Source organism: Hydra viridissima, unplaced genomic scaffold (assembly GCF_058129835.1).
Source record: "Hydra viridissima isolate aposymbiotic clone 2 unplaced genomic scaffold, HvirCarnegie_v1 scaffold_8, whole genome shotgun sequence".
Classification (NCBI taxonomy): domain Eukaryota; kingdom Metazoa; phylum Cnidaria; class Hydrozoa; order Anthoathecata; family Hydridae; genus Hydra; species Hydra viridissima.
This window is the reverse complement of record NW_028324307.1, coordinates 7,891,570-7,905,687: the sequence shown is the minus strand read 5'-3', so window position 1 is coordinate 7,905,687 and position 14,118 is coordinate 7,891,570. Positions and strand designations below refer to the sequence as shown.

The 14,118-nt window shown below is 29.5% G+C and overlaps 1 protein-coding gene across 4 annotated transcripts in view; it reads right to left on the bottom strand.

The window, feature by feature from the left end:
* Positions 1–1,899: 1,899 nt before the first annotated feature.
* LOC145186633 (uncharacterized) overlaps positions 1,900–14,118 on the bottom strand; it is a 48,716-nt gene continuing 36,497 nt past the window's right edge. For 3 of the 4 annotated variants that reach the window (XM_090095765.1, XM_090095766.1, XM_090095767.1), the window contains exons 39-46: positions 6,164–6,275; positions 5,707–6,023; positions 5,429–5,615; positions 4,544–5,176; positions 3,300–3,578; positions 2,787–3,056; positions 2,424–2,552; positions 1,900–2,220 (exon numbers count right to left, since the gene is read on the bottom strand). In XM_090095765.1, the coding sequence (XP_089951891.1) occupies positions 2,045–2,220; positions 2,424–2,552; positions 2,787–3,056; positions 3,300–3,578; positions 4,544–5,176; positions 5,429–5,615; positions 5,707–6,023; positions 6,164–6,275 (2,103 nt within the window). In that variant the 3' untranslated portion in view covers positions 1,900–2,044. Of the gene's footprint in view, positions 2,221–2,423; positions 2,553–2,786; positions 3,057–3,299; positions 3,579–4,543; positions 5,177–5,428; positions 5,616–5,706; positions 6,024–6,163; positions 6,276–14,118 lie in introns of those variants that run through there. The other variant, XM_090095768.1, reaches the window with a different exon arrangement.

The following is a 14,118-nucleotide window of genomic DNA, read 5'->3' as shown; positions in this document are numbered from 1 at the left end:
CACTAATTCAGATTCATCAAATATTATTGTAATATTGAGTGTCTGTCAGTGTCTGATTACAAATGGCTGACAGCTGGTGAAATGCATTCTGGATAATTTAACAATAAATAAGTAACATCATATTGATAAATTATGCAGGCGGTATAGTGTGCAGTGAAAGAGTTCACCAGCATAACAACTAGTGACATGCAGCCACGGAACCCCACATGATACTTAACTATTATATATGTGGTAGGGACCACTAAATGTTTTCAGATTTAGCTGATTTTTTTTGTGAATTTTTTATGCATGCATATAAACAAAATTCAAGGGTGCTCTGTACAAAAATCAAACTTTGAAAATTAAGGACCACCCTAAGCTCACCCACCAAAAAATAAATTTCAAACTTTAATTTGATATGCGTAAAATGAAAATTTTTTGTAAATGATTTAAAAATTCTATTGCAAAAAATATATCTTTACTAAATAAAAATGACAAAGATAAAATAATTACGAAGAGAGGCTAAGGAATTTGGCTTTAGCATCATTTACTAATTTGATCAATTCAACCTTTCTTAAATAACTGGTTATTTAGGAAAGGTTGAGTTGATTAAACTAATAAATAATCGAGTTGCTGCATCAAGTTCAAAGAGAGATGAACGAGATCCTAAAGATTGTTCTGATCTGAACCATGTCACTAACTTACTTGATATAGATGTACCTCAAATTACTAGCCATATTTTTAAACCAGAAGTGCTTAACAGATCAGAGAGATCAAACCCCGCTTCATCCTGATCAAATAACCAAAGTGTTACTGACTAGGAAAAATGTGATGATATTGATAAGCAAACTGGCGAGCCAGCTAAAAAACAAAAATAGTAAAGATTTCAGATCGGAACCATCCTTACAATCTTCTTGATTTGATAAAAGAAAAGGTTTATAAAGCTCTTAAAAAACAAAACCAACTGCTTTTAAGAATATTTACGATCTTAAAAGAAAAGCCTGGTTTGAAAAAGAAGCTTTTAAGAATATTTACGATCTTAAAAGAAAAGTCTGGTTTGAAAAAGAAGCTTTTAAGAATATTTACGATCTTAAAAGAAAAGTCTGGTTTGAAAAAGTTAGTGAATGTTAATGTTATTGGTGCTGAAGTAGTGCAACAAGTTAATGATGAAATATATGATCCATTCTGCTGATTTACTTTTCTCGAAATGAAGCAGTATAATGCATTATTAGGTCTTTGTGTATATTTTGATCCATGTTACCTGCAAAAACGTGTGCTGGCCGATTTAACTTTGACTAAAACAGTCTAATGTTTGCTTTTCGTTTCGGCAATTAATACCTTAAGATAAAAGACTGAGTAACTTGACACATTAAAGTGAGATGATACTTTGTAACGAGATTTTTGGTAAGAAAAGCGAATTTTTTTAGTTGGCTGTGTTTTCTATGTTTTTCTATAACATGTTTAAACGATAAAATGTTTACTTTTTATATGACATGCATACACTATTCAATTCTTTTTTGTCTCGAAATTTATCTAGTTGGAAATTTTTTTCCGTACAAAAAATACTTTTCAGAGTAGTATTTCTATTAAAGGAATTAACTCTTCAGGTATACACTTGTTTAAAGCTCCTACATATAATTAACAGGTCTTTTTTTTGCTCTTCGAGTCAAATTTCTAAGGACCATTTTTTATTAAGATCCAAACACGTCAAGTAAACAAATTCTCCTCAATCAACTCCACAACATAAACAATAAAAATGATTTCTGTTGCAAACATTAAGCAAAAACAATGTTCAAAATATTTCTTCAAACTTCTCACTGAACGGTTGTAAATCTATCTGTAAAAGATTTTCTCAAGAACTTTTGAAAATATATACTGGTAATTCTGACGGCTAGTTAACACCTGTGATGGAAGTAAGTGTTTACAAATGTACATAAGTATTCATAAATGTTTACAAATTTCAAATTTCAATGAAATGAAAAAATTTGTTTTTTTACAAACATCTTTCAAAGAATTCTTTTTTCCAAAGAAAAAATAAATAAAAACTTTTTAAAAACGTTTTTCGCTACTTTTCCAACTCTTTCTCAATTACTGTCTTTAACTTCGAGGCTTCCAAAAAGTTACCAAAAAAAAGGTGGTCGCAGTTGAGAGGTGTGATCAGCACCTCGCTTTCATCGCATTGCTTTTGTATTAGATAATCCAACATTGATAATTTGTTATCGAGCCATGAATGATGCGATTCTATTTTCATCGTCAGATAATGTACAAAATTTTTAATATGCAAAATTTTAACTAAATTCTTTAGAGATTTCGCAAAACATTTTTAAAATTTTTGTAAAAAATGAAATTAAGATGGTTTTTAAAAAATATTTTGACTATTTGAACATTATTATTTTGTTCAAATAATCAAAATGTTAAAACATGGTGATTCTGTTTAAGCTTACCTTCAGACCGTACATAACTCATTTGGTTGTCATCATCAAAGGTTAAATCGTCCACGAACTTTATTGACTTCAGCTTTTCATCGAAGCTCTCAAAGTCGATTTTTTTTTTATAAGAGAGTCCCAACAAACCTTTCAAAAAAAAAGTTAATTAAACGGAGCACCTACAAAAAAAATTAGCAAATGCTGCGAAATTAGGATGATTCAAATTAAAAAAAAAAAAAAAAAAGGCACAACAGCGTCTCATCCATCGCCGTTAAAAAATAGAGCGCGTTATAGCGTCTCGTCGATCACCGTTAAAGTTTTACGAACAAGCATTTCAAATCTTGAATTAAAAAAATCTTTGAAACGTTTTAAAAAACTAACCTTTGATTCGTGATTTGAAAGAACTTAGCAAATTATATTCATCTTTAAGTAGCGCAACATTTAAGCGCACAGAAGAAAACGCATCACTTAGTATTGAGATAAACATATTCATCATTATCCAATTTATCCAAATATTAAAACCAAAGAAAAAGACTGGACCGAGAATAACATTCGATCTTTGAAATTGGTTGAAGTCAAACTTTCCTAACAGCAATGACACGACAGAAGTGATCGTCTGAAAATAAGTTTGGTAGCCATCCAACATAGCACCTAAATAGGTAAAATTTGTTGATTTCACTTTTTGTATTTTAAATACTTTGCTAATCAAAACTCTAGTAAAGTCTGAAAAAAAAAAAACTAAATAAAAATTTTCGGAAGAAGTTTTTGACTACATGCAACAAAAACTAAATTGATCAAACTGATCTGAAAGTTGTAGCTTAAAAAAGATTTAGTTGTAGCAAAAACTAAATTGATCAAACTGATCTGAAAGTAGAGCAAAACAAGAATTTTTACCAAACGTTAAATTAGAGAAGCAAATAATGGCGGCCAGAATAACGAAAAAAGTAATGGCTAGCATGGATAAAGGATACCATGCAGCTCTTAGCGTGGCTGACAATATCGAAATGCGGCGATTGAACTTCAGTATCTTGATAAATTTTATGTTGACAAAGAAAACAATCAACGAGACAATATAGGTGAGCACCAAATCCCAATACGATGCAAATTGGAAGTTGATAAACTTTTGAGGTTCTTTATTTGGAAGTCGATTAAGCAACTGCTTTGCAAGCTCGCCTAAAAAAGACAAACATTAAAAAAAAAAACAATTGAAAATTCAAATTTTAATAATTATTTAACTGTCATCGTTCTTGGTGGCTGGTGGTGATAGTGGCTGGTGGTAGTTGTGGCTAGTGGTGATGGTGGCTGGTGGTGATATATAGTGGTTACTTTTTAATATTCAGCCGTGATCGGTGCAACAAAGAACTTATTATTTTTTATCAATCTAATTCTAGTTTTTAAATTTAGAGTAAATTATTTTAACATTCCAATCTTTTTAGATGCTAAGCTTTATAGTTGTTCCTTAAAAATTGAAATTTTTTGGTTAAATCTTGTATGTATGTATGTATGTATGTATGTATGTATGTATGTATGTATGTATGTATGTATGTATGTATGTATGTATGTATGTATGTATGTATGTATGTATGTATGTATGTATGTATCCCAGTGGGCATGCGTCGTCCGCACGACGTCCCACGGACGTGCTAAGGACGTCTGGACGTCTAACGGACGTCTTATGGACGTCGCGCGGACGACGCATGCCCACTGGGATGTATGTATGTATGTATGTATGTATGTATGTATGTATGTATGTATGTATGTATGTATGTATGTATGTATGTATGTATGTATGTATGTATGTATGTGTGTGCTTTTACAAATAAAAAAATTAATGATAACGAACTTGTGAATAACACTTAAGGACCTTCAACTGACAGGAAATAGATAAGAATATTAGTGCGCATGGTTGTTACGATTTATTCTTTAAGTTGAAATCAGAATCAGCCAAATATTGTTTTCTTGTAATCAAATCATTACAAGCAGTTCTAATTTTTGTGCTATAATAACAAGCTCTTAAATCTCCAAATTATCAAATTAACTTAATCAATCTCCATAAAGATTTAAACAATTTAAGAAACGTTATTACTTGTACTTTCAAAACACAAGAATGTTTTATTTAAAGAAATCAGATAAAAAACCTCTATAAATGTAGAACACAACGGCCAATATTGAAAGCAAAATAAGCATAACTTCTAGCAGGTTCCAAAACACTTTAAAGTACATCCAGCCTATTCTACGCAACATTCGACATTCTCTTATTGTAAAAATGAACATCATCAAAATAAACAGCAGTTGCGAACCAACAATCACTATATCATTTTGAGATGTTGAATATAATTTAAACGTAGCAACAGAATAACTAGGTATCAATCCTCCAGATGGTGGGAACTCAAATACAATAGTAACCATATTAAAGTTGTTAGTTGCGGCATTAAAAAGAGCAAACTCAATAAACACAGCCCGGGTTTGGCGATCAATCCATCGGCGCTGTTTAGCAACATCAATATATTTTTTGTTATTCCATTTGGGAAAAATTTCGATCACATAACCTCCACCAAAGTAAGTTTCTAACTTAGCACCAAACGGATAACCGTCTAATTCATTTGAAGTTTGATACTTCCAAGGATTTATAGACTGATGATTGACAGAAACAGTTTTAGGTAAAGTCCAGTTAAAATCAAAATCTTGAGTTTCCTCTAATGATGGTTTAAATTCAGATAAACAATCCAGGAAGAAAAAGTCTGCAACCAAATTAGCTTTCAAGCAGGAATCTATAATTATTTTAAAAAAACAAACTTATTTTATGGTACATAAAGTTACAAATTCTTGAAAAAAACGCACATTTAAACAACAAATAGAGTAAAAAAGTAAAAGTTTGCAACAAAGAATTTTTACTTTTACACTTTCTACACCTACTATTTGCTACTCTTATTACTACTAATACTGCTTCCACTAGCACTGCTTCCATTATTGCAACTACTTAAAAAACAAATCTTTCAATGAAATTTAAAGTAAAAACATACATGGTTTTACACGTGCTTGTCGAATTCTTATACCATTAATGATCTTTGAATTAAGATCATTTATGAATAACTTCCCAGGAAAGTTTTTAGTAGCTACGTTGTTACTCAAATTAAACCATGGTTCTGGGAAAACCTGAGGGAGAAAGAATGCGTCCAACCACAACCAGAAGTCATTAAAAGATTGTAGCTAAAATGAAATTATGATCCTGAAATGATTACAAAGAAAATATTTTTAGAAAACAGCAAAAAAAAAAAAAAAAAAAAGTAAAATTAAATACCTGTTCCAGAACCTGAAATTTTTCAGTTGAAGAAGAGTCTGATCCCAGATGAAAAAGATCCTTTATATCATTTGTTTGCATATATGCATAACTTTCACGTGATGCATAAGCTAAAAAAAATACCAAAACCGCAAATAACAGGTACAGCAACAGCTCTCGTGTAATTGCACGCAATTTTAATTGATGCATACGAGCTTCTTTCATTGAGCTTAATGAGGCTATATTGGGTGGACTTATATCTAAATCTTCACGCTCAAAGATTGTTGGCTCTTCATGAAACTTATGAAGCCAGTGTTCATCATGTGCAAGTGCTTTACCTATTAAAAACAGCTTCTTTAACTGAAATTACTTTTAATTTAGCTCAAAGAAATATGAACATGTTTTTACTCTGCTCTTACTGACAAAAAATTTAGACAAGTCATTTATGTAAAGTAGATATGAAAAAAAGGTTTTTCACCTTGATTATCAGCTAAATACTTTGACTTATCATCAATCTTTTTCAACACAAGCGCTGCTATAAAGGCCATAATAAAAATCTTTAGGGGCTGCAGTAAGAACACATCTTGGACCTTGCAAACAAAAACTTACTCATATAAACATTTTCTTATTACAAAGGGATATGGGAGTATAAAAACTATCCAAATTTTTTGTTTAAATTACTCTTAATTTTAAAAAACGATTTAATATAAAAAAGGTTCTTACAAACACTCATACTTTAAAATATTAAAAGTAATAGCTGTAATACTACAAATCCTAGAATAATTAACCGCCCTTTTGGGAAAACTATTAAATAAGCAACCAACATCTCCAACTTAAGAAATGGGTGTTTATTCAAAATTTTAGTAAATGAGATGTAAGTTTTAGTCTTACAGGAGACACTTACCCAAAAATAGAGTAAAAATAACCAAGAACGTTTTTCTTCAAATCTTTTCTTTCCTCCCAGACGTTAGAAAATGAGATAAAAGTTGCAACACCTCAATGGGCATATGTCCTATTAAAATATCTTCACTATCCTACTAAACTATTTTCACTATCTACAAATTTATAAACACATAATAGATGTTTGTCATAAATGCACATTTCACCTCTTAAGTTATTTTCACCTACGATTGGTCACCAACTATCTTTGTAAATATGATAACCACAAACTGGTATTACAAACTTAATCTAGTAAAGCATTTGGAACTTTAAAGATAATTCTCTAGATCATGCTTTCATATCATAAAAGCTGCCAGAGAAAGCAAAATAAAACCATGAAAAAGTGAAGATACTGCAAAGCAATATTTTCAAATACAATTTTCAAATGTTCAAAGGCTGAATGAAGAAATAAATAGAATTTTTACTTCAGTGTTTTGATAGAGACAAAAGAATGAGGGAAACAAGATAGCAAGCACAAGACAAAAGAATAGAAAAGAAATTAGTTCCTGAGGGGGGATGGGGGGGGGGGGAAACAATCAGGCAAGGAACTATAACAGTTGTTTTTGGAAAGGGTTCTAGATCAATGATTGAAAGGATTGCACGTTTCTCAAACTCTTATCATGAAAAACGCTTTGACTTTGTTCAGAGATGGAAGACAAAATGGATTCAAAATTTTTTGCAAGCAAACATTAATGGAACAATTTCATGGGAAATATTAGACTGGCTTTGTGCAGGAAAACATTTCTTTGCAAAAAAGATCCCAATATAGTTACTTTCAAAATCATGCATATATTTTTTCAAAGATTACACTTGCAACATAATTACATGATGAATAATATTTATGCAATGGACAAGACTCCTGTTTGGTGGTCTTTTAAATTCCCTCATACTTTTTTGTCTTTGTTTGAAATGCTTTGACATTGAGAAAGATCAAATAAGTACCTTGCTTGAAGAGACATCTTTAGTGGTAGGAAAAGATGGGAACTGGGTTTCCCCATTTTTTGACCATGTACCCAACCATAAACTAATCTCCCAAGATATATATTTCTATCAATGGTTGATTTTTTTGATCATTATTTTTTTGCATACTTTCTAAAAATGGTGCAATATTTGACTATAGGCTCAACCATCAACACATGATAAATTTTTAATCATTGTAATTATAAGAGTAATTTCAAAAAGATCATTTAAAGAATTTTAGTTGTAATAAAAAAATGGAAAAGAGATGTTCAATAGGTAAGATATGTAAGATATGTAAGAGATGTTCAATATGTAAGAAGAATAAGCAAATGAATCAATTCATGCTAGATGAGAAAGAAATGAGGTTTTGTATTACTTGTAGTAGTTATTCAGTATTGAAAAAACACTGATATAGATGTGAGTATGGTAGAACAGCACAGTGTAGACAATATTTAAGTGAGGGTAAGACTACAAAAGGATTTTGTAGCCATCTTAGAGCTAGAAATTTTTGTAAAGAATGTAAAGGTGCAGGTGTATGTGAACTTATAATGGGCATGTGGAGCTAGTATATTGAAACATGGTAAAGTAAGATGAAATTCTTGTAAATACAAAGTGTACTTGTGATATATCATTTAATGCAAATAATATATCTTGACTATATCATATATTAGAGTTTAAATAATATCTTAATATATTCTGAAAATCCAATGGATAGATCCTACTAGTAGATGAACCTGAAATAAAACTTCATAATTGTTTTCCATTACATCATACTGAGTTAGCCAAAGTTCCACCAGGAACATTCCTATGAATAGATAGACATATCCATTTACTTAGAGCTCCAGTAACTGTTTTTGTCTCATATCCAATTACTGGTTCTCCATTAAATCCACAACCATTTCCAACTGCTATCAAATGACTAGTAGTTCCTGAAATGATAAAATCTCCTTGACAAAAAGCAACAAAGTTATCCCATCCTCATCCAAACAACCAGTTATTAGAAAGTTATTAGACCAAACAGCCAGTTATTAGAATAGTAGCTTTTTAATCATTAAAATATAAATGTATTCACTATATCATCTACACCAGAAACTGGATTTAAATTTTTTGTAGATAAAAATATTTTATAACTAGTTCCATTTTACAACTGTAAGTAATATTATTTTTATTATTCTCATCTGTAGACAAAGTAGGTTGATTTGCACCAGTGGATTGCATAGCATTCAAACCACTAAAAAAGGTTCAAAAAAGGTTCAAAAAATCTTTTTAGTAGTATCATATGTTAATTCTGTACTTAAACCTCTATCCACTTGATATAGACTTTCAGCAAAACCTGTCAACTATTCATTCACTTAAGTGTCAGTATCCTATTAATTACCATAGCAAACTGATCAGTAATTTTCACCAGTCTTTTTCACAAAGTTTCCATCAACATAGCTTTTAGTGGTTAATATCAACAAGAGTTGCTAAAGATGCTATTCTATTCATATTCATAACTAAAGGACCACTCATTGTACCACCACTCTTTTTTAAAAGTAATTCATTATTATCAACATAATTTTAGTGGCAGCATCTTGAGTATCAACAGGATTTGCTAAATATGTTATTCTATTAAGTACCATAGCTAATTCGCCAATAATTATAACACCAATTTTTTTAATAAAGCTTACATCAACATATTTTTTAGAAACAGCATCTTGATTATTTGTAAGATCTAATGAAGTTTTGTAGGAGTTTAATGATGGCTGAATGAGTCAATAATAAAAAGTATAAATGATATTGCACAAACATTATATTTAGAAGATTTTCTGTATGTTAATAAATATCTAAATAATTTTAATGAAACAATTGCACATTGTATTTATTAATTCAGAGATATGATTTGTGTTTTAGTGCACTATGCCATTGATCTTTGCAGAGTGCATGAGACCCAACAAGATCTACAACATCAAAGTTGTTGAAGCAAATATTTTGTATACTTACATATAAATATATTTGCAACAGAAATTGATTTAAATAATAAGATTTCTATAGAAAAAAGTAAGAAATGGAAAATCATACAGCTATTAGAAGAATATATTTCTGAAGATGTAAATAACAGATTATTTAGATGGTAATTCTGATAAATCTATTGATTCAGATGATTCATATAATGACTTAGGTAATGATTTAGATAAGGATTCAGATGATGATTTAGATTATAATCCTGCTTTAAACCCAAACCCAAATTATAATCGTTATGATAATTATATTAATAATGAAAATATTATAAAGCTAGAGCCTCACTCTGCTTTGGAACTAAAAATATTGATGATAATAATAATTGTGATGATAATACCCTTAGAAAATATTTATATAATGCTATAGATAAGTTTTATAAAGGTATTAAAACATCAATTATAAATTTAATTAACTCTTTTACATCAATTAAAAAATTGTCAGACACTTATATAAATACACATGGAGTACTAAAAAAGAGTCTAAAAGTTTTTTAAGACTTTTGATTATTGAAGAAATGATGGAAAAAAAATGAACATCTTTGAAAAAATTCACAGGTAAGAACTTTGTTATATAGAGTAAAATTGGGTCAAACCAATCATATTATTTTTTCGATCACTGATCGAAAAATTTAAATAAAACCAAAACTGACAGCAATATTTAAAAAATAAAAACACCAGAAGAAAGAGAATCATCTCCTCTATTCAAATGTGTCAAAATAAAATCCAAGTCATTTTTCAGTCATTTTATTTTAATAAAAGTTATTCATACTTTAACAATCTTTTTTACTGATATAAAGTTTAAATACATATTCCCTATTCAGATACTAAATAAGTAGCTGATGATACTAAGAAAAAAATTTTTCTTTAAGAAACATGTTTTTTTTGAAAAATAACTCAAAAATAAAATTAAGCATTTTTTACATGTCTTGTTTTGTGGTGCCATATCTCGATTATAAAACCTTATAAAAGAAGATATTCTCATATAAACAAAGTTTCTAATTAGACTTTCTTTCAAGCGAAAGGCATGATTAACATGTTCATTATGAAGATATGTAAAAATGCAATCACATTTTATTATTTTAATAATTCGTTGTATAATATTTCTTTTAGTTAAGTTTTCATTTGCCCTAGAGAGACAGTTTCTATTTTGTGAAGCAAGTTTTTTAAAAAAGAATCAGTATTAAATAAATTACTTTCACTTGGTGTCAAACTTGAAAGAACTTGAATACATTTTTGACAAATTTGAACTTTTTTTCTCAAATAATCAGCAATTGATTTCAAAGCCTCTTTAGCTGAGTGTGAAAACTAAATCACTTGAAGCATTTTGTAAAACAAAAGGTTCAAATTTTTTTTAAAATAATGCAGATGGCTGTTTGTTCATTTATAGAGATTTGGTTCTCAAACACTATGTTGGTAATTGAGTCAATTGTAACTGCAACAGAGAAATCTGACTCTGGGAGATAATTACTGTTAAAATTAGATTGTTCTATTGAAATGAGTACAAAAAATTTTGATAAGCTGATTTGAATTACATTGGTGTTGGTTTGTCATTCCAACCTCCTTTAGTTCGTTTAATGCAAGAAAACTCTCTACACAGTCCTGATGTACAAACATAAAAGAAATCCTCATAATGCTATTTGTTTGTAAGACAAATAATATTAGAAAAAGTGACATCTGGTTTATCTGCTTTTGGTGTATGAGAATTCAGTATGTCAAACAAAATATCCATAATTTTAATAAAAAAAGGCTGTAGACAAAACATTTTCAGGCAATAGTTTGACAGAAGCATATACATTCAAAGCAGTAGCAATTTAACTACTAAATATTTGTACTATTCTAGCTAAATTGGTTGGACACATGGAATTATTACTATAAAAATAAGTAATTGGTTGTTTCCACTTTGTTGATATCTGACAGACCATCAATACAAAAATTTGGTTTAATTGTTTTCCATTTGATTGAATTTCAATGAACTTTTAACTTTTTTTGTCAAAATCAAGGTGTTGCTTAAAGACACTTCATCAAAATAAAGCTACAGTTCCTTTCCAATTTTGTCATGGTGCCTACTCTCATTTTTAGTAAAGACATAACCTTATTGGAAAATCCAGGTTCTAGGTTCCCAAAAGATGTTTCAAGAAACATAAAAATTGTGCTTCAAAGAGGTAATGAAAAAACTCCTCTAAGCATTTTGAAAGCTTGTGAACTGCAATGCATAATCCTCAAAGCTGAAAGTTTATCATTAACAGTCCAATGTTCTTTCCTCGCTTGTCTACACAACTGATGGCTGAACAAAAGGATGGCACATTTAATATTATTATAAGTATATCTATACAATTATTTTACATAATTATACATACATACATACATACATACATACATACATACATACATACATACATACATACATACATACATACATACATACATACATACATACATACATACATACATACATACATACATACATACATACATACATACATACATACATACATACATACATACATACATACATACATACATACATACATACATACATACATACATACATATATATATATATACAGTACTGTGAATAAGTTTGGGATCATTGTCTTGCTGTAGAATGAAATTATTAACAATTAGTCTCATTCCAGATGGTATTGCATGATGTCTTAAAATTTCTTTATACTGTTCTCCTGTCAGTTTGCCATCAATTCTGATAAAATCACCTACTTCAGATGATGAAATACAACCCCAAACTAAAACAGAACCTTCCCCATGCTTGATTGTTGGATGTAGACAATCAGGGCGATAAGCCTCTCCTATCCTTCTTCTTACATACTGTCGTCTTCTGCTACCAAACAATTCAAATTTTGATTTGTCTGTGTATAGTACACGGTTTAACATTCCTTGCATCCAATTACTATGCTGTTTTGCATATTTAAGTCTTTTTTCTTTATTGCCATGACGTAGTAAAGGCTTTCGAACTGCAACACACCTTCTTAACTCAGCTTTTAGCAAATGTAGTTGAATGCAAGATGAGGAAACATTTGTCCCAGCTGCAGCCTGAATGTCTTGGGCTAGTTCACTGGAGGTTTTTTTCTGATTTCGCAGAAACACATTTTTTAAATACTTTATGGCATATTTTGTAAGCTTTGGAGGTCTTCCACTTCGAATTTTATCCTCAAGAGATCCCGTGTTTTAAAATTTTTATATAATTTCTTTAATGGCTGTCCTTGAATATTTTGTTTTTTGGACAATTTGTCGTTGAGAATAACCTTCTTCATGAAGTACGGTAATTTTTTTACGTTCCAGTAATTTAATCAAAGTAGTGGAATTTTATCCATTTTATTACTTAAATAACAATAAAAATAATGATACAAAAGGAAAAAGAAAAAAAAAAGTAAATTAGAAGAAGTTTCACTCTTAAAAAAAATATTAAACACACAGTATCTATGAAATATCTTTGTAAACTGTACAATCATCTAATATATGAAGCCTTCACAGCAATAAACAAACAAAATGTAAGAGCAAACTAAAAACAAATGAGCTGATACGAATTGGGTTTAGATCAGCATACAATAAAAGTAAACACGTTAGATATCTAAATACAAAAATCTTTGATAAATATTGCTTTTGTTTGTTAAAATAGTGTTTAGTATTGTTTGAAGTTAGACATTGTTTTATATAAAAAAAAAATCGGAAGCTATTATTCAAAATCTGTTAAAAAAACACGAGTTTTAATAAGTGGGTTAAAACTTGTTCACAGTACTGTGTGTGTGTGTGTTTATATATATATATATATATATATATATATATATATATTTATATATATATATATATATAGTAAACAACAATGTTTCATAAAATATTATTTTTAGAATATAGTCCTGCAAGACATCCCATAATCCAATGTACAGACAATTACACTTAAATATATGGATTTTTAGCCGAATCGGCAGGCATTGACCTATACTTAGAGATGATGAGGCTAAAATATTAAGAGATAATATAGATTTATATTCAGATTATGAAATTCAGCATATACTAGAATGTGAGCAAGCCATTACAGAAAATTCGAGTAAGAAATATCATAGAACTTAAATGGAATTAACAATACTGATACAACACTTACAGCTATATATTGTGTTGGACTATTATTCACTATTGCTGCAGCACCAGTAGTGGTAACTATTTTTGCAGCATCAGTAGTAGTAGCTATTGAGACAACAGCTTTTGGCTTAACACTTTTAAGTATTGTAGGTGAATTGTTAATAAATGGAATAGATTCTTATTGAGCATGCAAGACCCACTGGATGATACACTTAAGAATTGTAAAATTTAGAAAAAACGGCAATATGAATTTTGCTTTTTAACATGAATTTTGTGTTTTAACTGATTATCTTTAGAAAAAAGATTGATTCCATTAAAAGATAAAACTGGTAAACCGTTTAAGACTTTATTCAACAAAAGAAAGCCAAGTGAAATTTGAGTTTATAAAGGTAAAGAATTTTATAATAGAGATGTACAAAGTATTGTTGAAATATACTCT